The sequence below is a fragment of the Cyclopterus lumpus genome, chromosome 15 (assembly GCF_009769545.1).
Source record: "Cyclopterus lumpus isolate fCycLum1 chromosome 15, fCycLum1.pri, whole genome shotgun sequence".
NCBI lineage: Eukaryota > Metazoa > Chordata > Actinopteri > Perciformes > Cyclopteridae > Cyclopterus > Cyclopterus lumpus.
The window spans coordinates 7944568-7970186 of NC_046980.1; the positions used below are offsets into that span (position 1 = coordinate 7944568).

At 40.6% G+C, this 25619-nt stretch overlaps 1 protein-coding gene across 2 annotated transcripts in view; it reads left to right on the plus strand.

The window, feature by feature from the left end:
• The window catches only part of grid1a (glutamate receptor, ionotropic, delta 1a), a 183606-nt gene extending 159078 nt beyond the window's left edge, over nt 1-24528 (plus strand). The window contains exons 9-16 of one of the 2 annotated variants that reach the window (XM_034552247.1): nt 7167-7268; nt 8540-8737; nt 9607-9937; nt 12469-12607; nt 16946-17141; nt 18494-18660; nt 20118-20358; nt 23686-24528. In XM_034552247.1, coding sequence (XP_034408138.1) covers nt 7167-7268; nt 8540-8737; nt 9607-9937; nt 12469-12607; nt 16946-17141; nt 18494-18660; nt 20118-20358; nt 23686-24123 — 1812 coding nt within the window. In that variant the 3' untranslated portion in view covers nt 24124-24528. Of the gene's footprint in view, nt 1-7166; nt 7269-8539; nt 8738-9606; nt 9942-12468; nt 12608-16945; nt 17142-18493; nt 18661-20117; nt 20359-23685 lie in introns of both variants that reach the window. The other variant, XM_034552246.1, reaches the window with a different exon arrangement.
• The last annotated feature ends 1091 nt before the right edge of the window (nt 24529-25619 follow it).

Here is a 25619-nt window from a genome sequence, read left to right on the forward strand (position 1 = left end):
TCATGAAGCCAATTCATCATAATGCGGCCATTAGCTTTAGCTGGGAAGAGACTCACTGCATGCAGTGCCATGTGTGTAACGTACATACACTTTAATGAACGCCACACACATTTAGACACAGAGAGACACGCACAGGCAATGAAGCCCCAGAGCGCTCCATTGAAACTCGGTCACTAAGAGCATGCAGCCAGGCAAACAGACAACAGAGGCCAAGGAGCACACTAATATGTGGGCGCTTATCTCAAAATCATTGGAAGCAGACAGCAAGGTCAGATAATAGGATAAGAGTGCATTACCTGGCATGTGTGTATATGTGTGGATGTTTATCTCTCTCTCTCTCTCTCTCTCTCTCTCTCTCTTTATATATATATATATATATATATATATATATATATATATATATATATACACACAAGTACACTTGACAGAACCACTTACTGTGAAAGAACAGGCACAATCATGTACATCTCCTCTCTGTTTCTCCATATTAGGTTGTTTATATATACATTCAGCATGTTTTTCTGACTTGCGTTGTGTCCAAATGGATGAAGGTCACCACACTATTTCATGAATCCTCTGCAACGTGCTATAATATCACGCCAGGTCTATGTGTTCTTTTTGAGTGGAGTGTAACTATGCATGTCGTGCTCCACCCTCCCCCATCCCGACCCACAGCCACCTCTCAGATCCTAGCCCATTTTGTCCCTCTCTCGTCCCCTCTTTTATCTTTTCCTCTCATCTCACATCCTGTCCTGTCTGCTCCCTTCTTCTCTCCGCTAACCCTTTCTCCCCATTTTCAGCCCTGGTTTCCTCCCTCTCCATCATCGTTTATCTGCATCCAGTCCATTTTCTCCCCAGCCTGATGGCTCTTAGATGAGGCGTCTTTCTGGTTAGACACTGTAATGAAGATTGAAATACTATTTCCTGGATGGCTACTGGGAGTTTTCTCCACCATCCAGTGCTGCAGCAGAGTGATCGATGCTGTTGTTGTTGTTTTGGTTTCCAAGTTTGCTCTTATTGATGTGTCAGCTCGTCTCTAAGCAGATATTGCTAATGACTTACAGCTCACACAAAGCTCTTCATGGAGAAAAGTCAATTTACTTGTATGTAATTGTTCCTCCTAGCCAGGCAGTGCTGGCATTATTGCATTAATTAAAATCGCATTTTTAGTGACATTTGTGCTATTCTATGAAACAATATATCATCACAATGATGTTTGCCTTCTAGATGTAGTACATTGTATCTGAAATGGCCAGCTCCAAATTCTCCTTTTTCTGGTCGCAAAGTGCCTCAAATTATAGCAGATATAGTGCGTCTCACATGCTATGCGATGTAATTTCTAATTAGCTTAAACTGTGCTGGAAATAATATGACCTGACTGCCTGAGGTCTGTGTTATTAGCCTTACAATTAGAAGAAATCAAAAACAGCCTCAATTTTAAAAGTTATGAGAGACATTTTCTGTTGTGGTGACTAAATACCAGTCAGTACAACGGTTTGAATTGAAAGGAGCCTGGACTTTTTGTTGCTCGGTACATGAGTATTGCCATTTTTCTCGTCATCAGCAGCCTAAATCTGGCATGTCTGGTAGCTAGATCCTTGCCATATTTAAAAGAATAACATATCACAATCAGTGCAAATATCCATCCGATTCTGGTTGCCAACCCTGGCCCAAAGCTAGCAAAGTACAGCTAACTGGAGCTGATTCTTACCCTTAATAAGCCCAAGTTCATTACCCCCAAAAACTTAACCAAATCTGGCAGCCATGTATTGACCAGAGCCAGCTCACGTTTCATCCTCTGGTGCCAGAACAGAGCCCAGTGTAAGGGAGCTATAATCACAATTTCTTCTTGATTGCTGCGAGCGGTATCGTCTGTTACGGATCACGGGGTCTATTTGAAGCCTTCTATTTATGGCGTGGCATTATTAATTCATTCAGCTATTCTTTACAACATTGTATATTAAAAGATGAGAACGTATTATGAATTGACAACTAATTACGTAGTGACAGGCAACATGTGTAACATATTCCATCCTCGCTGTTAGACACTTTCTCTCATAATCCCTTTTCAGAGATCATGCAATACTGCGAAAGAAGACCCCTCAATGCACTTTGCTTTTTTACTCCGAATCAAACAAAACGTGTAATACAGCCACTTCTAATGTGTTTGTGGTCCCGACATTCCAGCTGTGTTGTTTGCAGAGTTTTTAATTAGACAACCTCTGCTGCCTGCTTAGCAGCAGAGCAACACTGTTACACAGAAAAGCGAGGCAGAATAATGGCACAACAGTGCCGTCTTGAACAAGCTGTCTAAAAGGACGCGACTCACAAACTTCTGATCTGCACTTCAGAACTGCCTTTCTAGTCTTTCGAGCCAAGTGGGCTGACCCTTGATTGCAATGGACCATGACGGGTTGGATGATAGGACATATTTTTCTTATTGGCCATCATCAGCCCTTCAACCGGTGATCGTCGATCTATTTGAATGTGGAGGGGGAGGTCACATTGGCTCCATGTGCCCACTTTGTGTTGAGTCAACTAGCGTCTAACAACTGCAGTTGTTAAACACTGATGTGTTTGTGCTATTGCTCAACCTTCTCTCTCACTGGCTCATGAAGCTGAAATGGCATTAAATTGTCTCTAAAGGGCGCTTCTCTCTTCCCAACAATAGATCTGCAGGGGGTTGATGGGGCTGTTGTTTCAGTGATTAATTTGCCAGGCAGAGATTTCTAGCTTTCAGGAACTTACTCTCTGGCTGCTCCAGTTTTTTCCCCATGCTGCTGGAATTTTCACCTGCATGTAGATAATTGAACAGCAGAGGCAGCAGCTAGTATTTCATGAGCCAAAATATCTTCATTACTCCATTTTACAAATCTGCACGGTCAAATCGTAATGGAATATTTCCATATCCAATTAAACAGTGTGGAAAACAGTATTAGGCTGGTCGAGTTATTTTGCCACAGATAATTAAATGACAGCCACATTTGAAACATGGTAATACTGTAATGCGCTACACTGTAAATGTGTGCAAATGGCCTTTTCTCACACTCTGCATTTAAAGGAAAGTATTAAAGTGGCAGAATTTACTGTTTGTAGGTTGTTCCGACTGCCACGCTAGCAAAGTGGACGATATTTCACCACGTCTTAATTTATTGTGCTCTAATCCATCATGGAGTAAATGGTACCAGCCATATCATCATTCAGTTCACTTGAAATGCACAGCATCACCTCGTCACCAGAATCAGAACACCACTTTTTTATTATTAAGTTTGCATCCTTTCTTTTTAGACGGCGACACTTTTTTGAAGCCTACAACCCCTTCTGTCTTGCATGTGGTTTATTTTATGCAACAGGATAATGCTGAGATGGAAGAGCATAACTCTTACCCTGCTTTTACAGCACTGATTGATACTATTGATACAGATATTGTCTTTTCTCCAGGATAGCACGTTGTATTTAAAAGCTGTGTATGGGGAACTGCTTCAGTAGATACATACATGCAGGAAAGAAGGAAATTCCTCTTTAAAAAGAGGAATTAGCTCACTTTTTCTCTCTGTTTCTTTTGGTCATGGCGAGATCGTAACCAACAATATACAAAAACTCTTGGGAGACTCACTGCCCAGCGACTGATCCCAATCAAGGTCATTGCCTGACCTTAACCATCAGCAATTGTGGGGCACCATCGAGACACGACCGTTTCTATTCCTTCTTGTTTCTTCTCTTCAAAAAATGTTACTGTTTTTTGTTCTTTTGCTCTCTTTTTATGACTTAGTGATAGAAAGTAAATCCTGTATCATGTGGCGCCATGTCAGACCAACTCGATATTGCTTTACACATTTAAATAGACATGAATTAAGGCAGGGACTTACAGACATGTATTTCTTCTTATTATTTTAATTATTATTACTATACATGTTCAACGCACAATCAGGCACAGTCTTGTCAATCCATTTGGTGTTTCAGACAAAGGATTTGGAGTCGATAAGAAGATCGGTAGCATGACGAACTGAACAAGAAGAGGAAAAGAAGTAACAGAATAGCAGCAAATTGCTCAAACTGTGTTCCCGGGTTCATAATGATCCAGTTTTAAATGGTTCCTAAAAAAAAAGAAAAAAAAAAGTGTTTTCCACACAATTCTTTAGGATATGTAGTAATTGAGACAGTTGAAGCGCAATGAATCCAGGGATATTTAACTTCCATCTCTTTGTAGTTTTCAAGTGGTCATTGGCATTTGCTCATCCCCATTACAGATGAGATTATTTTCCGGTATTGAGCATCGTAACCATTACCTAGATAGCGGTCCTGTTTTATTGTGACTTTTCAAACAAAGCAGGGAGGAACTTTATGTTCTGATCTCACTTACATGAGGTACAATCCACTATTGGTGACTGATTGCTTTGTATATATAAAGAAAGACTAAAAAGACTGAAAGAAGGAAAGAAGCAGAGAAAAAGCTTGATTTGGAATCAAGCACCAAAATGTGTTTTTCTTGCATGTATCGTTAGGCATATTTATATATAATACTTCCACTTCCGGTAGAAATATACATCCTGTTTCAGAGTAATGTTCTTGAAAATCTGGTAGTCAAAGATCACAGTATGTCTCGTGAAGTGTTATTCGTTCATATGCAGGTGGTTTGGCGGTGCTGTTTGTATCGTTTGTGACCTTCCCAGTGGCGTGCTGCTGTGCAAAGCTCTGTGAAGTAGAAGTGCTCCTCTTTAGTGTTCTTCACTTTACAGAGCAGAGATTGCTCTGTGTTTTTCATGGAGGACAAAGTTGCTCATGGAGAAAATAGTCCCCAACGCAGACTGACCCCCCCCCCCCCCCCCCCCCCCCACACACACACACACACACACACACACACACACAGAACATGGCTGAACACAGATAAACAAGTTTACAAGCTATATACAATTAAATAGTGCCGTATTGTACTTACAAATTAACACCATTTTCTGAGCAAAGTGCAGGGTAGCTTTGTTACATACTGCATGACTTTATTTACGATGAACAGCTTCATTACTAACTAATCTCACATGTTGTTGACATGCACATGATGCTTAGATAAAGCCGGAGGAAGGCACATTTCATGAGCGACATCTTGAATGAGGAGAAAATAGCTTACGTACACCCACACAAGCTGGGAGGTTATGAACATGTTTCACCAGCAGTTTGCAGTGAGGCTATATAGCAGTGTCACTTTTAAGACTTTTAAGACTTTTATTTTTTATTATTTGAAGTAAGTATTTTTTTTGGTGAAAAACTAAATATTTGGCGATTTCAAGCCTCTTTCATTGCTTCAAACGCTATTCTTTCCTTCACAGTTGAGCCTTTGTTGCTGCCTTGTGTATCGGTAGTAATTGTTGTTTCCTCTTGATTGTTTAATCATTTCCTTTTGCAAATGGTGACAGATTTATGTTTGTTCATTTAGTTTTTCTCACCAATCTCCAATGGCAGCCCAATGGAACATGACAAGAATACAAAAAGAGACAATATGCAGAGTTTTTTTAAACTAACTGCCTATATCCAATCCAGTAAGAGAGCAAAGCAGCCTCAACCTTTCCCAAAGCAGGAGTTCAAAATTATGTGCAGGACTTGTGATGAAAGCTTAAAATTACCTCTACTACTTTTCACGGTTTTGATCTCCGTTACCGTTCTCTACTTAATATTGAATAAAATGTCCAGATCCATCTTCTCGATTTCAGCACTTTGGATAAACCTTTCCTCACTGACGAAAGTGAGTCATACACACTGGCCTTTCAAATTCAGCTGGATGTAATTGGGCCAAAATGAGACACGTATGCAGTTTCTCCTTGTCAGAAATGATCGACTTTTAACTCAAGCTGTGATGGTTTGGCAGCAGTAACATTAAGATCAAGATACATTAATGTATAATTCAAATTATTTTTAATTTACTAGAAATGGCTGGTAGAAAACAAAATGTAGTTGTGAAACATCCTGTTACTAAGAAGTGAACTTTGAACCCAAAAATTGCACCTGCAGGCTGTGCCGAATGGGTATGAATGTTAGATAGCTGTGATGGGCATCAGCTTATGAATGTTAGATGATTCTGATCAGCGTATGAATGTTGGATAGTTCTGATGGGCATCAGCGTATGAATGTTAGGTAGGAAGACAAGAGAGAAGCTCTCATTTACCTTTTACCATTTAGTGATCCCAAATGAAAAGCTAAAACACAAACAATAGATACATTTGCATGGATAAATTGAATTTGAGAAATGTAACACATAACAAAAGAAAAGCTATCTGCTTATTAATGAAGTCTCTCTCATTGTTGTGGAGCACGGTGTGTTTCTTTGGGAAAGGTATCTTGCCGAGGACCCTGCCGATGGGGCTCATGTGACATGTGATCAGACTGAGATGTGCTGTGGCCCGGAAGGCCCGAACGGCCCGTTGTTTGGCCCGGAGCCACCATTCTTGTCCTGTCAGCTCAAATCTCATTGACCACTCCAAATGATTTGTCAGATCCTTCAGGATCCTTGTCCCGCTTGCAGCACTGATTAAGAATTTACCAAACATCAGCTGCACAACTTGAGACACGGCTCAAAACGTTGACCGCGTGGAATGAGAGATTTAAAAGGCGAGGGATGGTTTAGATTCATGAAACAAACTAAAACTGATCTGAAATGTGTTTGTTTGGCTTTTATTGTTTTTATGTTTTAGACAATGAGCATGACATACTACTATAAAGTCTTTATTACTTAACATTGTGCTTCTGCTCCTCCCTCCTCCCTCCCATCATCATCCTCATCATCATCACCATCATCATCACCATCATCATCCTCATCACCACCATCTGATAACTGGTAATGTATTCTGTATTGCTTAGAAAGTGTGACAGTACATTGCAGCATGTAGTGGTGAAGCTTGAATAGAGGGTCCAAATAGCATACTAATGGCTGGTGCTTGTTGTCTTGGTAACCAGCTCAGATTTTAACACAGACACTGGCCACTCAGTGTTGAACGTCACTACAAACAGTCAGAAAATAGCAGAGAGGATGATTACTTACCCTTGCAGTTCTGTCACTTTGTTATTCTGGCTACTCAATATTTATGAATGATGTGTTTGGCACCTTTGTCTCTGAGACCTGCTCCATTTTGATCTATTCTTCCTATCCATCTGATGTTGTTCTTTCTCCTAATTAGCTGGCGTCTTGGGACTCTACTCGTGGTTTGAATGGCAGCCTGAAGGAGAATCGGATAGAGAGCGGGATGCAGGGAGTGACGCTGAAGATTGTAACCTTACTGGTAAGTTGTGGGAGTACAATGAATCTATTAACCATTGACCCGAGTAGTTAAATATCTGAGTAAGAAAACAAACAAGGCAAAAACATAGTTATTTACACCCACAGATTAAGCAATAGTTTCTCTTAAATACACACTTAAACATAATACTATCAATTGTCTTTTTCTTACCTACTGATGAATTCCTTTTGATTAATGCTACTTGCTTTCTCAATGTTCAGCCGCAGGAAAAGACACTTAACATCCCCTGCAGATGTTTCACAATGAAACAGCGAGTTAGCATTTAAAGTGTGCAAATAGAGCAAACAACATGAGGGCTTAATACATTAAGTTCTGTATTTATTGTGAGACTGCCTTAAAGATAACACAATTTGTTACCTCAGTTAAGGGAAATAAAGGCTCTGTTCGCTTTTTGATAATTTACTGCAATAAACAAAAGTTTCTACTGGCTTCAGTGAGTTGTTACCGCAGAAGGATGGAGAGCCAATAACCTAGCACAGGATCTTGAAGTCGTAGACCCCTTGCAATTTACTTTTCACTTAGAAGAGGTAATTTGAGGTTTTCCTCATCCATCTTGTCTTGTGAATCTAGAGCAGCAGAAGGCCGTTAAAAACAATCCTACTTGGCAGCAGTTTTCTCTTCACCTAACTTCATGAATTCTAGCAGCGCAAGTCACTTTCCTCCCCCCTCTTCATTCTCCCTCTTCTTCACTCATGATTTACCTCCACCATATTTATTCACATAAGTTCTGCTCACCCTGGCAGTGTCACTTAATCAAGTCATTTACCCCTACCCACTTTAAGACCTCCCCTCTTCTTCACTTATTCTCTATACCTATTTAATTCTCCCCTGACACTTTCAACCCATAAAGAAGAACCATGCATCGGGTGCAATAAATTTTAAATTGCAATTTTCTCGCTGATTAACCATAGCAGTTGCCATGGCGCCAAGTGTTACAGGTCAACAGTTGCTGAGGAAACTATTTTATGATGATGAAGTTTAACTTAGACCACCATAGAAGCTCTTCATAAAGGTGTCCCCCCGCCCCCCAAAGTTCTCTAGATGACGGACCGTGTCCTCGCTTCGCTCCCCAATCCGGCCCAGAGGAGATTATGGTGCATCTTGATAAATGACGTGCCTGTGATTAAGTGCACATACTCTCACTTTTTTTCGATTCAAGGATAAAACGAGGGCTTAGAGACAAAACCCTCACACATTCACATTCACCTGCATTGCCGTTGTCAGTAATGTATTATCCAAATGTATTCAAACAGGAAGAACCTTTTGTGATGGTGGCAGAGAATATTCTGGGCCAACCCAAGAGATATAAGGGTTTCTCCATTGATGTCTTGGACGGCCTGGCCAAGATCCTGGGCTTCAAGTATGACATCTACCAAGTCGGAGATGGGAAGTACGGCTCAGCACTTCCCAATGGATCCTGGAATGGAATGATAGGAGAGCTCATTGGCAAGGTTGGTGTATTTTCTTTTTATCTCAATGTCAGTCCAAATCCTCTTCCGTTTTCGGGACTCGGGTCTTGTTTTGAAATGCGATCCCAATTGTAAGGCTCAGTAAAGTAGAAAAGACTTGGAAAAAAACATTACATGGGATAACAGCCTCTATCTGCACTCCAGTTTTTCTCCAGTGGGGGAAATCACAGATTGATTGTACCAGATCTGATTTCTGCTATTTGGAACGGCTGATAAAGAGACCTCGACAAATGCGGTTCTGGGTCGTGATGATAATTGGATTTGAACTCCCCTTGATAGAGACAGTATAGAGGTTTACTTGCTTTTCATCACATACTCTAAATACATCATTTCAATCTCAGATGTAAATCATTTACTTCATAAATGCTATTCAATTTTGTTTTGTTAAAGAGTTATTCATTACTCATTTTATTACTGTTATATACTATACATACACTCTCACCTCATATTTCAACGTACAATAGCAAGAGAATACAGAGTGGAAATTTTGTAGACGTAATTATTATTATTTAGCCGAAAAGCACTCTGGAATTAAAACCTTCATGAAGGCCTAATGATCTCCCTGGTTATTATCTTAAAAGGTAGATGAATGATGCTGAACATTTATCCTCCTGATGTTAGTATGAATGTGTACTTATTATTTGAAAAAAATAAATTTGTAGCAAGAGCAAAGATCACAGTGTCTAAGGAGTGTTTGAAGTCCTCCACAAGTGTTGTTAAAACAATTATTTTCAAAGTCAAATATGCTCGATTTTCTTTGAATGTCTAACAACATGCAGTCTTAACCATATTATGTTGTTTTACAATCAAATGTTACAAAGTTACAGAAACATATGGCTCTCCCTCCACAGCGAGCTGACTTGGCCATATCAGCCATCACCATCACCCCGGAGCGTGAGAGTGTGGTGGATTTCAGCAAACGCTATCTGGACTATTCAGTGGGAATCCTGATGCGCAAGTCGGAGGAAAAGATCAACATTTTCTCTTTGCTGGCACCATTTGACTTGGCGGTATGGGCGTGCATTGCCGCAGCCATCCCTGTGGTAGGCATTATGATCTTCCTGCTCAGGCGCATCCAGGCAGTGCGCTGCCAGAACAATGCAGAAGGCCACCCGCCACCTTCTGTCTCCACTTCACTGCAGAGTGCCATCTGGATTGTCTACGGTGCTTTTGTTCAACAAGGTGGGTTATATAGTTTAAGTCGACACGACATACAAGGACAGTGGCTGCAAATGTATGTATTTGATATATGTAGGAGGGCCAAGACTGGGCAGGTTTACATTCTACCAAATCATACACCAACTTCTTACAAGAGAAGATGTGTTCACTTTTAAAGTCAGTGTCATTGATAAATACATGAAAACCTTCCTCCTATTGACCTTCAGTGTTGCATCTTTGGAGACTAAGCACCAACCAAGCAGGACTTAAATATCCAACCCTAAATCTAAGCAAAATAATAGAAGTACTTCATGGAATTAAGCACAGACGATTAATACTAAAGGGGTCCAATCAATGAAAATGCACATGTGGATGTCAGTAAACAACAAATGATGATTCAGTAGTCAGTTTGAGGCACAACGCCCACCATAGCATTTTCTAAAGGTGCCCTTGTCAAGGAGAACATCACATCTTTAGGTCTGGTGGTGATCCAGGTATGTCCGGTTTGGATAAATGACTTCTTCAGCAGCTGATGTTGTAGCCTGAACAGCATCTATCAAAGTCTGGCACACTGCCTATGAGTCTTTTTTTAACCCAGCACCCACTATATTTCAACAGAAACTATATTCCATCTCTTCTCTTGTTACCCTCGTTGTTTCTGGCTTGCGTTCCAATGTCGCCACTTTCTGTTTCAGTCAAGTGGATTGCTTTTTTTCTTGGGATGACGTTGGCCGCTTTTATATGGATCTGACTTCTGATGCATTGTGTGCCATTTTCCGAGCATAAACTTGGCACCCGTAAATCTCCAATGATTTCATAATGATATGCCAACACTTGGCTGGCTTTTGTTCTATGTTCATGCAGATTAAACTATCCACCCACAGACACACTGACTTCCCTCATGGCCTTTTTCAGAAAGGGACTGCCCTTCCATAAGAAGGTTGGTTAGGGGTAGGAAATAATCTGAATTTGTATACGAAAACTGGTGATAATAACACTTTCATTGTGATTTAGAGAGATTTATTTCAAAGTAGAGAGAGACTGCATCACAGTGGATAGTTGCAGTAGGAAAGCATCCAGTAAAGTTTCGAGATGCACATTTCACACTCGATGACCTTACGAAATCCGTCAAAGCCATATGTAATAAAAAAGACTGATGCCGGAGTGCTATGCATCTGACAAGGACTTCAGTTTTCTTTCTCAAACTGTCCTAAGGGCGTAGCTGTGTTGATTGTGACACTTTCAGGCAAATATGTTTTCATTACATTTCACACTCATGAATCTCTCCGATGACATTTCTATGCCTTTACTCTTCAACATTAGAATGTGTGCTGACATTTTTCTCATGCGACTCAAATGCTGTTGAATATTTGAAGAGAAAGAGTCGGTATGACAGAGAAAAAGTGAATATGGAAAAGCTGACGTGACGAACCTTCTCCTCTAAGAAAACAAGGGAGGACAAAGGATTAAAGACACAAAGGAAAGAGCATCAAAAGGACAGGAAGAAAAATACATATAACGGAGAACTGCACTCATGGATTAAACTGGATTGGATGTGAAATAGAATTTAAAAGTGTGCAACTAGATTGGTTTTGAATGCACTTTCTTGGAAAAATAAGTGATGGAAACACAAAATCCTCATATGCATGCAGTCAACCGCTCCAGTGTTTTGTTCCACCTTTATTTATCCAGGAAGGAGTCTCACTGAGAGCAATGCTCTTCACTCACTTCATCGTTACACACCCAGAAGCTGTGTAGTACCACCACAGTCTGATCTGCTGGCCACTGAGCAGCTCTACTGGAGCCGTTGAGCTTAAGGGCCTCAATCCAGAGCGCCTCAGTGGTGGTAATGAGGGAGCAAGCAAGCGCTGCCTTTCACTTGCAGTCACAAGCTCATTCAAATATGACACACTCAAAAATTACAATATACACCAGATTTAAGAGAAAATGGTGGGTACTTTAAAAGGCATGTCAAATGTGCATTTGGTTAGAGGACTGCCTAATAGTGACTTGACAATTACACATTTTAATAAGACTCATGATAAAGTTGAATGCACTTATTGTAAGTCGCTTTGGATAAAGACACCTTTTTCAAACCTAGAGAAAGGAGCAGGGTTTATGGAAACATGTCACTCAGAAGGTTTTATCATTGTTATAGACATGTATAAAGACCTTTTTGATGATAAAGTATGACTACCGGAAAACAATAATATTATTTGCCAGACACTCACAGAAGATCGCAATGTCCGATTTATCATTGAGTTGACCGATCTCTTAAAAGCTTGTTTGAAATGCACAAAATAATGCCAGCGACTCAAAACACAAGGTATCTTTTCTTGGCCCCCCCCCCTCTCAATATATAAATAACCGGGAAAAAACAAGACCGAGATAATACTAAAGCACGCCTACACATTATGACAGTATGAGATGAATGACATATACAAATGTGTTGCTGAAATGGGACTGCAGTGCGTAATATGTTTTTGTATTCACACTCGAGCAAGGATACAAGATGATGTTTTTATACTCATGTGTTTATAACTGCTCCTCCACAGGCAGCGACTCCATCCTGGGATCGGTGGCTCTGCGTATTGTCATGGGCAGCTGGTGGCTCTTCACTCTCATTGTCTGTTCGTCCTACACAGCAAACCTGGCTGCCTACCTCACCGTGTCTCGCATGGACAATGCTGTCCGGTAAGGCACAATACCGTACCTTCATGTTCACATCGATGGAACTGAGTGCACGTGTTTTAAAGTGCACATGTACTGTATACTCCTACAGTAATGGATACGAGAGGAATAATCAAGGTCCTATTATTCTGTTGTATTTTACCATGAATGTCAAATGCAAAGAAATGACACACTTGCAGTGTGCTATTTCTTTCTTTTTATTATTCTTACAGTGGGAATAGTGCATCATTTAAACATTAGTTTGTTGCCTTTTGATATAATTATATTCATATTTACCAACATCTTGATTTAATGTGTGTCTGACACATTGAAATAACTGCTGTAGCCTTCTGAATTTGACACACCATGTTTTTTTAAAGTGGAAGAATGTGACTTCTGAAATCGATATAAAGTGATCCACTAGAGAGAAGACTTCTCACTCCGTTGAAGTTGTTTGAACTCTAGAGTTACTGAGTGATGTGTTTTTGTTTTTTACCCCGTAAACAATCTTTGGCTGGGTACAGACACCTGCTAGGAGCACACAAACCAGACAATATTTTAGATACGGCTGATATGATCTGCAGCCGGTGGCAGTGAAAGCAACGGTCAGCTTTGTTATCGTACAAGCTCAGCACATTTTGACAGCGCAGATGCCAAAATAGTCAATTGCAAGTTTTCACATTCACACACTTTAGTGTTCACTCTTGTTGTATTCAGTGAAATGCATCAGTAAAAACAACAAAAGAAGCATAATATTTTGATAGCCTTCATGTCATCTGACATCGATACATTAAAATGTTGCCCCTCTGAAACAAAGTTGTGATTTGTGATCCTGGGCTATACAAATTGATTTAATTTAATGTTGTGCATCAGCCTTAAATGTATCTATCTCTTGACCTATCTCTGTAGCAAGGTCTTTATTTAGTGGAAAACCCACAGAGGAGTGTTTTAATGCTGTACAGAGTGTGTGGAGTTCTTTAGGTACAGAGTACATTTTAATATTTTAACTTCAGGGACAAGCGCTGGCTTGAATGTCCATATGAGTGCATCTCTCATCAGCTGCCTTTCGTGTTTCCAACCCGCTGCTTAACAACTAGCCTGTCTTCAGTCCAATTGCTATTTGTCAGTGAATCCAATTTGGTATGCTGTCTCTCCCTGAAGAATGGGCAGAGGGGCATTTGGTTGCATTGGTCCATCTTCTGTTAAACAAATAGCCACATGTGGACATGTGAGGAGGGGGGGAGTGAATACTAAGCAGCTCACCGCTCACCTGTGAAGAGAGAACTCATGGCCTGAATGGGATTCAGCTCTGAGCTAATCTAAATAGATTTTTCAAAACATATTTAAGGCACTCAAATCTGACATGTATAGTCGTTTGCATACACTTAAAAATGAAAAAAAGTATATAATATAGCTTGCATGTAGATTTCCTTATTGTGAGAAGAACAAATCAATGCAATTTTAAAGTGCTAGCTGAGGTAGCGGAGACTTGTTGTACTCTATTGCTTTCTCTTACTTCCAGCAGTGCATTCAAATTTACTCTGCTGCTCCACTTCCCAATTGCATCATCTTTGTGAATGAATACTCAGCTAAGTGCATGTAAAAGGTAAAAAAATTCAAAAAAAATAAAAATAGCTGTGAACACAGTGGAAAATCTTTTTAAAAAAAATTCTGGTTGATTAACATTTTGGATTTTTCTCCTGAAACTAAATGTGTGCGCCTGGGGGTCACGTCACAGTGGTAAAGTGTAGGGAGGAGGTTGCTTCTTTTTCTAACAGAGACAAGACACAACTTCAGATCCAATGCTGCTTTTCCTATCGTCCTGGGGAAGTAACCGGGTTATGCAGGTATTTGGAGAACGTGTTTACATGCACTGTAGTAATAACCGCACACAGTAAATCCATGTTTTCATGCAGCGAGTCAGTATCCGTTTCCCTTATGCCTGACCTCCTTTTGAGAGCATAGCTCACTCATTTTAACTGCTGTGTGTGTGCGTGTGTGTGTGTGTGTGCGTGCGTGCATGAGTGTATAGTCAATTGTTAGTTTCCGTTTCAGTCGTACTTTAGGGGGAATCAGTTTAAATACGAGGACGCATCGCTCTGCAATCATCTTTCCTTTCATCCAGCTGCTCAGCTGTTACTTTCCCTGGCTGCAGTCTTATCATGCACACGTGTAGTTTAAAAACACAGATTAGAAAATGGTTTCACATATATACGTGGCAGGGAAATCAGCGTTCCCGAGGGGAAATACACCTGGGGAAATCAGGTTTCCCTAATCCCCTATCTCTGTTGACTGGAGAAAGTAGACAGTACACCGGTTACTTAATTGCATGTAAATGAGCAGCCTGTTCATTGGCTTGGAAAAGGAAAGGTATCAACATGTTTAGACAATGCCCACAAAACCAGCTCCGTGCTGCCTTGGAGGAATGTGGTTTAGGTCTGAGCCCAAGTACGGGAGCAAAAGAACTATGAGAATGAATTTCTGTTTTACAATCTTTCCTCTCCAGATGCACTATGCCTGGAGGGTCCACTCGCTGTTCAGTTTTTTTTATGTTATTCCACTTTGTTCTAACTTGGCAAGCTGATCTATAAATGCAATTACTCATTTCATAGAGATGATAACCTCGGTTTTAATTGTCCCTGGTGGCCAAAGTGTCTCGCAGAAGAGGTGGGATTACTCCAAATTGGCGATAGTGGAACGTTCTTCATGTGGCAGATATGACTTGAATCTTAAAAATCAGAGTATGGGTGTAGTCCAGATCCTTTCTATTTAAAAACATCAAAAATCTATATATTTTTTTTGTTGTCATTCTTGTAATTAACTTCTTCTCTTTCTGCCATAAGTCTGCTCCTCCACAGATTCTGGTTTACTACCGGAATCTTTTTGCAGTAAATTAAAATGCTTCCCACTGAGTGTGTGGGCATGTGTGATTGCCCTTGTCTGTTTCAAAGGGTGCATATGCACTAGACATTAAGTTGGTTTACTAAGGGGAACAATTAACAACTTGGTCTTAAAAAAAAGTATAGTTACTGAAGCCATTATTTGCATATTAGACATTTTCTTTCCTGCTGTATGGCTTTCTTCCTCTTTTGTTTGTTCTCTCTGTACATAGCCCGACAAAACACCTACGCCCTGGGACACAGAGTGAAACTGTGTTTCTATTTCCTTGTTCACTGCAACAGAACATGTGTGAAAGGGAGCAAAAGAGTTTGTTTAGTTTCATAACTTCTTTGTCCTCCAAGGATATTACATGGATTAATGCTATTTAAGTGAACCTTTTGTTTTTGATGTTGCTTTACATGCTATGGCCAATTTATTTATAACCATGACCAACTGTGCGGCCAGTCATTAAAGCTTTTGATTCCAACAAGAACACCTTAGAGGACATTAGTGACGTGCACACTTAAGAAAATGTGTTTCTTTACAAGCGTGTGACTCAGTAGCTGTGCATGGCTGAGAGGGAGAAATTATGTGTAATATGTATAATATGTATAATGTAATCTCAAATCTGAGATTTGTGCATATATATGTACATGTGTCCGTATAGTTACCTAAAAGCATATTTTTTTTGCCATTACAAAGACATGTGAATAACTTTTCTTATGAAACTATAGAATAACGTTTAAGACATTTTTATGACATACTATATTCTGACTTTTTATGTTAGGCTATACTACCACTTTTTAAATACTTTTCTGTGACTTTTAAATGACTATGCTTGTCATATTCTGTGACTCTTTTTTTTTTTTTTTAAATGTTGTGACATGCTCACATACTTTATGAAATATGGATGTAGTCTCCGTGGGTTTCTGAAGAGCATTATGAAGCCCACAGTGGGCTCAGGCCAACATCTTGGCAGTGAAGAAGACAGCTAGCAGCTCAACCTGTTACCGTCCTCAATGATGACGAACTCCGCCTCCATGTTGGCTTCATTTTTCAGCAGCAGAGGTTGCCGCGAGACATGCTATATGATGACATTTTTCATGACTTTTTATTTCACATTTAACATGACTTTCATCTCTCCGTGCAGGCAATAGCCGTCATCGGAGGCCTTATGTTTTTGGGTTGTCTGTCTGTAACTGTCTCGTAAACGTGATATCTCAGGAACGCTCGGAGGGATTTATTTCCATATTTGATAAAAAAAAAAATGTCCACTTGAACTCAAGAATGAACTGATTTAATGTTGGTAGTTAGCCACAGTTAACCACAAAGCAGTCATTTTAGCTTGATGTACATAAATGTCCAAAACAGTCATGTTGTTATGTTTCTCTACAAGGTTTCAAAAGAATTATTTCCAGTTTACCCAAATCAGTCTTTTATCAAATCCTTGAAACTAACTTGCTAATTTGACCCTAACTATAGGTCGTTCCAGGACCTGTCCAAGCAGGTGGACCTTGTCTACGGCACGGTCAGGGACTCGGCCGTGTACGAGTATTTCCAGGCCAAAGGGACCAACCCGTTGGAGCAAGACAGCACGTTTGCTGAGCTCTGGAAGACCATCAACAAGAACGACGCCTATGAGAACTCCGTGCCCAGCCCATCAGAGGGAATCAAGAAGGTGAAGAATTATGTTATCCATTTATAACATGTTGTCGGAACACTTTATTCTCATGTTGCTGTTGTTGGCATCTTTGCAAACGGTATTATTTCAAATGAATCAGGCTGGCAAGGAAAGGTTGGCTTTGTTCTCCAGAAACTGTATATGCTCTTAAATATATAATCTGAAAACATAATGTAATTACATCTTCAGCATCCTGGAAAACATAGGCTCACCCTTAATGCTTAATTAATTATAGCTTTTTACTATCACACCTCCAGGTAGGAACAAATTATGAGTTGGTTAAATAATTACTGTTCCTGACTCACAGCGGCATCTGAATAAAGTGGCACTTTTAATCTGTTGAATTGTGAGGGTTTTCAATTATTCTGGAAAAATGTTGTGGTAGCGAATTAATATTTCATGCATTCTCACTTTTCTCTATCTTCCTTTTACAGATAAATTAACACATTTACAAACACCAGCTTGAAGAATAATCCATCATTAAACCGATTGCAGAGATTTTACACATGCACTTGTCATTAAACTGCTTTATTATTTAAGCAGCTAATTGCAGGGGGATCATCGTACTCAGCCTAGTTTGCATTACACATATATTAATTTAAAACTACTATTCCCAGATTGAAATCCCACTTCAAACATATTTGGTGAGGGAAAAGCCCTTTTAGCCAGTGGCTGAATTACTACAGTGCTTCTCAAAGCCAACAAACTACTGCAAGTGTCTCAGTCTGGCATCCTTTTTATAGTTGGTTGGTTATGCGATCTCTCCGGTATGTGTTTATTTATCAAAGCTGAGTGAACTTCAATGCCCTGTGCAGTCCTAATGAGATGTGAGGTGAAAACTCTGCACAGCTGTATTTGTTGAGAGCACAGCCTTACTCTGGAAGACGTGGGATGTAGTGACACCACAGGGAAGAAAGCCAGAGAAGTGCATACAAAATAAACAGAAACAAGTCCAGAAGGATTTCAGACAGATTTTCAGCTTTAGTTGTTCTACATATTCTCAGCAGTGTGTGCTTGAGGCTACAGCACATGATTGTCTCTGAGAATATGTTACACGCAGAGGAATGCAAAGCTGGAAAACAGATAGGGATGCAACTATTTTCATAAACTTTTGTAAAGAAATGTAATGTTGTGCTAATCAGTGTGATAGTTATACTGTATATGATGCTGGGGAGGGACATGACAACGCAGGGGAAATGTCGTTCACTGTGAAAAAGCATTTTTATATCATTAAACGGTGAAATAACATTTTATTTGTGCACTTCTATAGTTGTATAGAGGTTTCTCAGCTAAGCTAGTGTCACTCGGCTATAAAACATCTGCCGTGTTGTTATCCTTTTTCTATCCAGGCAAAGCGAGAGTCCTATGCCTTTCTGTGGGATATGGCGGTGGTGGAGTACGCTGCTCTGACAGATGATGACTGCACACTGACTGTAGCAGGCAACAGCATGAGCACCAGAGGCTACGGCATGGCCCTGCAGCACGGCAGTCCTTACAGAGACCTCTTCTCTCAGAAGTACGTATATTGGTATATTTTTTGCGAAGCAGCAATGGGACCACCTGATGTTTCCTGATGTTGGTATCCTTGCACCTGTAAATTATTAGAATTATTTCAAGGAACACCACTGTGTATTACAACTGGGTTATATATATATTCTGGCCATCAAATGACACTCTAAAAACAAGTCCAACCGGTCATGAAATACAAGCAGTATTTCATGACCTTTATTTCGAGGTAAGTGCACACAATTACGGGTGTTGAACCAAAAAGTTGGTATTTCCAAAAGGAGTTTACCTTTTACCTTAGTTTTTCCTTCAAAATGATTTTGACTGAGGATACATTTTTTTACTACGTGCTCTTCATTTCTGACTCGCTGGAGCTATTTTTAGTGACGTTTTCGTGTCTCCAGGTGGCCTTGAGCTACGAATATAAAACCCAAACTGTCATAAACATTAGTTTCTGTATCAATGTTGATTAATGTCTAAATACTGTACAATGGCACTTGAAGACGCATACTGAGAAGTACATATTTAAAATTGTCATTCCATTGTTTTTGGTTAATCTGTTTTTCCCCAGAAAAGATGCAGAAATATGCTGCCGAAAAACAATTTCAGTGCAGTTTTACAAGATTGTTAGAAGTGCATTTTTAGATCAATGTAGCACACAAAAGATATACATTCATGGTTAACACCATCCAAAATCAGAGGATGGGAAAGATCTTAAATACATGACTTGACGGACGGAAAAGGCTGAATATTTGAAGGGGTTTTCATGAGTGTAAATGTCAAAAGCTTTGAGTCATTGTCTTTCTTTGTCTTTGGATGAATGTGCAGGCTTGTGCACAAACACACACATGTGCCAGTCACTGTGAAAGAGATTGAATAATGACATTGCAGAAAGCCAACCGCTCCTTTGGGACAGATTCAGTGTCTCGCCTCAGTTTGAACTCGGCCGTCATCCTTCTCTTCCACCACAAACAGCCATTCCTCTGTGCACAGTAACTAATGAGTTGACTGAAGTATTTGATCGTCTTAGTTTCCACGCATACAATTTGATATGAAACCAATTAATGTTGAAGCTGAGACTGTTTTTCTGTGCCTTGTTTACATAAAACTATAGTCATTGAGCTCTGGTTATGAATTGTTAATGCATCTGTATCGCTTCTTGCCGCAATGGGTCTTTAGTTAGCTAACAATCAATGCTACTGCAGTAGGTTATTATAAACAGTGTTATCAAGTAAATATAGTCATGCAGAGCAGTTATATTGATTTTCCCTTAATGGTTCTCCTAAGAAATTAATCGTGCAGTGAAAGGTCGTCTTCACTCTCCTCCAATGTCTTTGTCATTGGCCAACATGCCTGAATCAATGCTATAATAACGTGGTGTTAGATTGGTCCAGTGCTGTGTGCTGTCATTACTTACCCCACTGCACCCACTCGTGTGAAATAACTACTTGTGCTTCTTCTCCACAGGATATTGGAGCTTCAGGAAAAAGGTGACCTTGACATCCTGAAGCAGAAATGGTGGCCGAGGAAAGGCCGCTGTGATCTGCAGAGCCACGCAGACGCCCAGCCGGAGGGACGGGCGCTTCGTCTCCACAGCTTTGCAGGCGTCTTCTGCATCCTGGCTGCTGGGCTGCTGCTGGCCCTCCTGGTGGCTGCACTGGAGACCTGGTGGAACAGCAACCACTGCCGGAGAGAGCAGCCCAAAGAGGTGACAACTGACATCTCATCGGGCCAGGGCCCAGTCCCGAGCCTGCTAACCCAGAACCGGTCCATGGTGGCCACCACGGGTCCGCCTGCCCCACCAAGACCCTGGTCGAGACCCAGACCCCCGGGCCCCCCGGTCCTACCCAGAGATGCCACTGCCACACTCTACTTTATGGATCCAGCAGGCGCTGACACCAGCCCCGATTTAGTAGAGCTGCAGTACACCCAGTTATAATAGGTGTGCCCCTGATGATAGTCCAGACATCATGTGATCAATCTACTCATTCCTTCTCATGTTGGGAGAGAGGTCGGCGTGCTTTGTTAGGGACTTCTGAGGCTTCTCTCTCAAACACACTCTCTGTGATTCTCTCATACTGACACATGAAAACACTCATTGCCTAAACTCGGGCCTAAACAGACAGCCACAGTCTCTGGTGCTCATGTGAGAAAACCGCAGCTGAAGTGATAACAGTACATAATGTTGAATTGCAAATTCAAAAACCACATACTGAAATTGTACTTCCGAGTCAATAACTGTTGTGCAATAGCTCTCTTTAGCTAATCCATTCAAGTCTTAATGCTTTAGAGCTCTGACTTCATCTCGCTGCTGTCAACTGGGCCGCCACTCTACGAGGCGTCCAGACAACTAAGGCTTGACATGGATCCCTAAACTAAAGTGTGAGCAAAAGCAGATAGCAAAGAATCTGAGCATTGACCTGCTTGACTTGACAGTCCAACATTCAAATAAGAATCACTGGCTGAGGGCAGCCATTAAAGATCCAGTCCTGTCCTGAAGAGACGCCCAGTAAATCAAACTCCACCCGTGCTGTTTTTTGACACATGGAGTTTGACTTACTGCTGTTGATTCCTATTTCAGTCTTTGTGTGCAGCTGCTCGAATAATAACCACATACGGCTGTCATGTGAGAGTCACAAGAGACAAACATCCCTGTCTCCTTATTAATAGAACATAAGATGTGTTGTTTGAGTATAATCTCATGGTTATGTGCTTCATTATTATTGTGTTTTGTAGACATGTTTTCAAGCGATTTTCCCCCCAAATTGTATTCTTAAGCATCAAACAGCCACCCTCTGTAGGCTTGAAATGAGATTGTAAAAAGTAAGTATTGCCGGAATGATGAGTTGATTATTAGTTGATCAAAACAAATGCTTATGTAGATTACATCTGAAAACAACTGATTAATTGAGTGCCAGAAAAGTTAAGATTAAAAACTAGTCAGCTCGACATTTATCAGAACAATCCAAAACGTCCTTGACAGGTTAATAAATCATGAAGAAATATAATTAGTTGCAACCCTGACGTAGAATAATAACTTCAGTCTTTTATAAAGCAAGAATTGTCTGATTTAAGCTTTTCAATGTTAGAATTCCGAGCCTTTTAGCCTCATACCACTGTTTTAATTAAATAGTTTTACATTTTTTTCAGTTTGGTTTGGACAAAACAAGTTATTTGAGGATTTTAACATTTCTTACCATGAATTGAAGCCGACTTTTAATTCAGTAAGTAGGAATATTGGGCGAAGGCAAATTATACCGTTATGTCTTCACTAGTAATCATGTATAATTTTGTTTTTACATGCATTTGCCCTCTTGAACTGTTGCCTCATACTCGCTCTAAGCTGCTAATAACACATCATTTAAATACAATAATTGTGATTTTAGGCAAATACCCACTATAAATAATAAAAGGGCAAAGGGATAACATTTAGAATTTACACTGACTTTCGGGCTGTTGCAAATATTCTTCAGGACGGTGGTGAAAGAAAATTGTCCTTGCTGTCATTTAAAGTTTTGAAAAGAAAATTGGAATCCGTAAAGAGAATTGCAATCGATATATCTCAAATTCATAGCACTCTCATATCTGTCTGTTGCATGGGAAGCTACAGCCAGGAGATGGCTAGCCAAGGAAGCACTCCAATTGTCAGCTGACAAATATCTCTAAAGAAAATAATTGGACTGGAACCCGGGTCGCCTGAAATTGCTCCTGTCACTTCACAGCTCTATACATAACGCACAGGCATGAGAGTGGTATAGATCTCTTTATCTAATTCTCAAGAGGCAAGCCAAGAAGAGTATTTCACAAATTGTCAAACTATAGCTTTTATCACCTAAGTAGTGATTAATTGCAATTATATGTCAATGTCCGGATTCACATGGGACCGTTTTGGTAATGTATCGTTGTCTATGATCTTCAGCAGGTGACTAAGGATTACGGTCTGGAAAGGGTTTCTGGTCCATTGACATATAATGACATAACAAGCGCTTCACCAGAAGGGAGGCGGCACATGTGGACAGACAGAGAGAGAGACTGGGAGGAGGCCGAGGCTCTTGACACAGGTCAGGAGAGGCCTGACGTACTGTACTGGATGGCTGTGTCAGGGTGAAGGGGCGGGGCATGGGGCTTGGCAGGGGTAGATTGTTGTCGCATCATTTGTCATCTCACCCCATGGTCTCTCCTGTTATTTGGCTTTTTTTGTTTGGTCTGTCTTCAGTGTGGCTCGACTTAAATGGGTGCATGATGATGGAATACGATGTTGCTGTGTGGAGGGCAGGGTGCAGCCAATATGTGTCTGATATATAATAATGTGCCTTTTATTTGGCTCCTCCCTCCCCTCCGTGTTGAAAAATAATAATAATTGGAATAGATTATTTTTGATCGAGTGCCAGTGACTACTTCTATTATATTTGACTGTTTCGCAGTCTGATTCATTGGATCGTTGTGTCCATGGGAGCCTGTCTTGTTAACAACAGATGCTCTTCATGCAAGAGTCGCCCAATGCAGATGTGTTGGTCACCTAATTGTGGAGAGAATTTAAACACTTCTGCATGAAGAGACATCTTCATTTAAGTTCATTTCAGAAGTGGAGACATTACCTTTCACAACCCCATATTCAAGATTTAGTGTTTAAAGATAATGTCTCTCTGGATGTGGGCTGCTTGAAAAATTCCAGTATATCATTAATTAATATGTTTGGGTTTCTTCAATAAAGTTGAAATTAACCCGAGTGTTATTTTAGCACCCTTGTAACTCATGCGAGCGCAAAGATATGTAGACTGCACTGCATGCAAACTGGTCATGATGGTGATATTGAAACAACCTTTGTAACCTGTCTTTTTCTGTCTCCTTTCACACCCGCCGTCTTTCCTATAACCTCCTAATCCCTTTCACTGCACACTCATTTCACTTTCATTCTTTATCACACTCTTTAATTACATTCATGCTCTCCTTTCAATTAAAACCTCCTTTCTCCTGGCCTCTTTTATTCCACACACGCTCTATGGCTCTGCCTTTCTTTCCATTCCATCTCTAGGACAAAGAGGTGAACCTGGAACAGGTCCACCATCGTTTGAACAGCCTCCTGGACGAGGACTTGGCCCACAAACAGCTGCCAGGCCAGTCTATCGAGATCTCTGCCCTGGACATTGGCAGCATGCAGCCCAGCCACTCCCTGGAGGCCTTGTCTGCTCGGGACTACCCAACTCATCGGGGGCCGCCGCGGCTCTCTGTGACCACCTTCCTCCAGGAGGGTCGTGGGGCAGGAAGGACACTGGGCGCAGCCACTGGCAGGACCTTGCCCCTGCCCCTCAGCAGTGCCACCATGCCCTCTATCCGCTGCAAACACAGGGCACCCAATGGGGGGCTCTTCCGGCAGAGCCCAGGCAAGACACCCATGCCAATGTCCTACCAACCGGTGCCAAGAGGACCCATCCCAGAAGCCAGTGAGCCCAGCCACGGGACATCCATCTGAGTACGCCGAACACTCACAGACTCTCGAGCTCAAACCGATAGCGGAGCGCTAAACAGAGTGCTTACCGTGTGAAGAGATATAAATAACACACTTAAAAAGGCTTTTTATTACCAGTGATGAAGAGTCAGTGGGGGACGACATGTGACAAGACATCGTCTTTAATGTACATATTTGTAAGTACAAAGAGAGAAAGAAGTAACATTAAAAAGAGTATTTTGAATATTCTCAACAGTTGAGTTTAAAAAATATAAAAGTATTAAAAAAAATGACTGTTTGAATGGCTTTGTAAATTTTGTTCTAAATCAATAAAGGTGACAATTCTTTGTGGTTGTTTTCTAAGTGCCAAGTTCAAAGATGTTTTCTTTCAGATCAACATTAAATGAATGTACTGTGAGAATTCATGCTAAAAAAAAAAAAAAAAGTCGTTCACACTTCAAAAGTCATTGAAATAATTGATTTGTTTCATATGAAAAAAAATAAAAAGTATAATACAAAAAAAACTGAGACGTGTGCTTCAAAACATATTTGGAATATCGTTGCCATGCTGTCGGTGTGTATTCGTGACTAGTGTTGCTGATAAAATTGTGTCTTCATGAGGGAAATGAAAGCCTGAAATATGGCATATTATTTTTTGTTTAAGGGAAAAACCCTGTATTTGCAAAAAATACTGTTTGCAAGGCAACAACTGCATGACAATAAGGTTGTTGCTCATCACCAGCTCATCGCATTTTCTACATCTACCCTTTTCTTTTTTCTGGACCATGTTTATTACAAGAACACATGTTTTTCTGTAAATGACACTGTTCTAAAAATCCTTTTGGGTATCAGTTTTAGGCCTTTACACACCGGGGGAGACACGAACATGCTGAATACTTGCCTGTGTGGCTTCGACTATGGAGTCTCTGGGACTTTGTACACGATAGTGTACGACTTGAGTAGGTCCGTTCCACACTAAGCGATTGGTTGATGCCTTTATTTGCGGTGCAACATCTCAAGTTGTTTTTTTGGTTCTGTGTAAAAGTACTCATGACATTAACGTAACAGTGAACTGTATGAGAGAAATTGCTCCTGGTGTGTTAAGGCATAAAAACAGCTTGTATATTTTTTAAATAAAAATGTTAAATGATACATGTGTTTGCCTTAAAAGGATGTCAGATCTGTCGCTTGTTGGTCCAGATGTCTAACTACCCTCAAATGTTACCAGTTACAGCCAATATCTGGGCTTGAGACCGCAGAATAATGTCCCAAATCAATAATACAGTCCCATTTTGCACAATAATACCAATTGACAATCTCATTTCATCCCTAGGTATGATGCTAAGGGCCTCACTTGTTGTCCAACACCACCACCAGTCCAAGCAGACACACACTGGACACCAGTGGACAGGAAGGGAGTTGAGAAAGCAAACGTTAGCCAAGCAGAATCAGGTTGGCCCTGTGTAGCTGGTCAGTGTAATGATGAGGGACTTGTGTGGGATAAATATTGAGAAAACTCA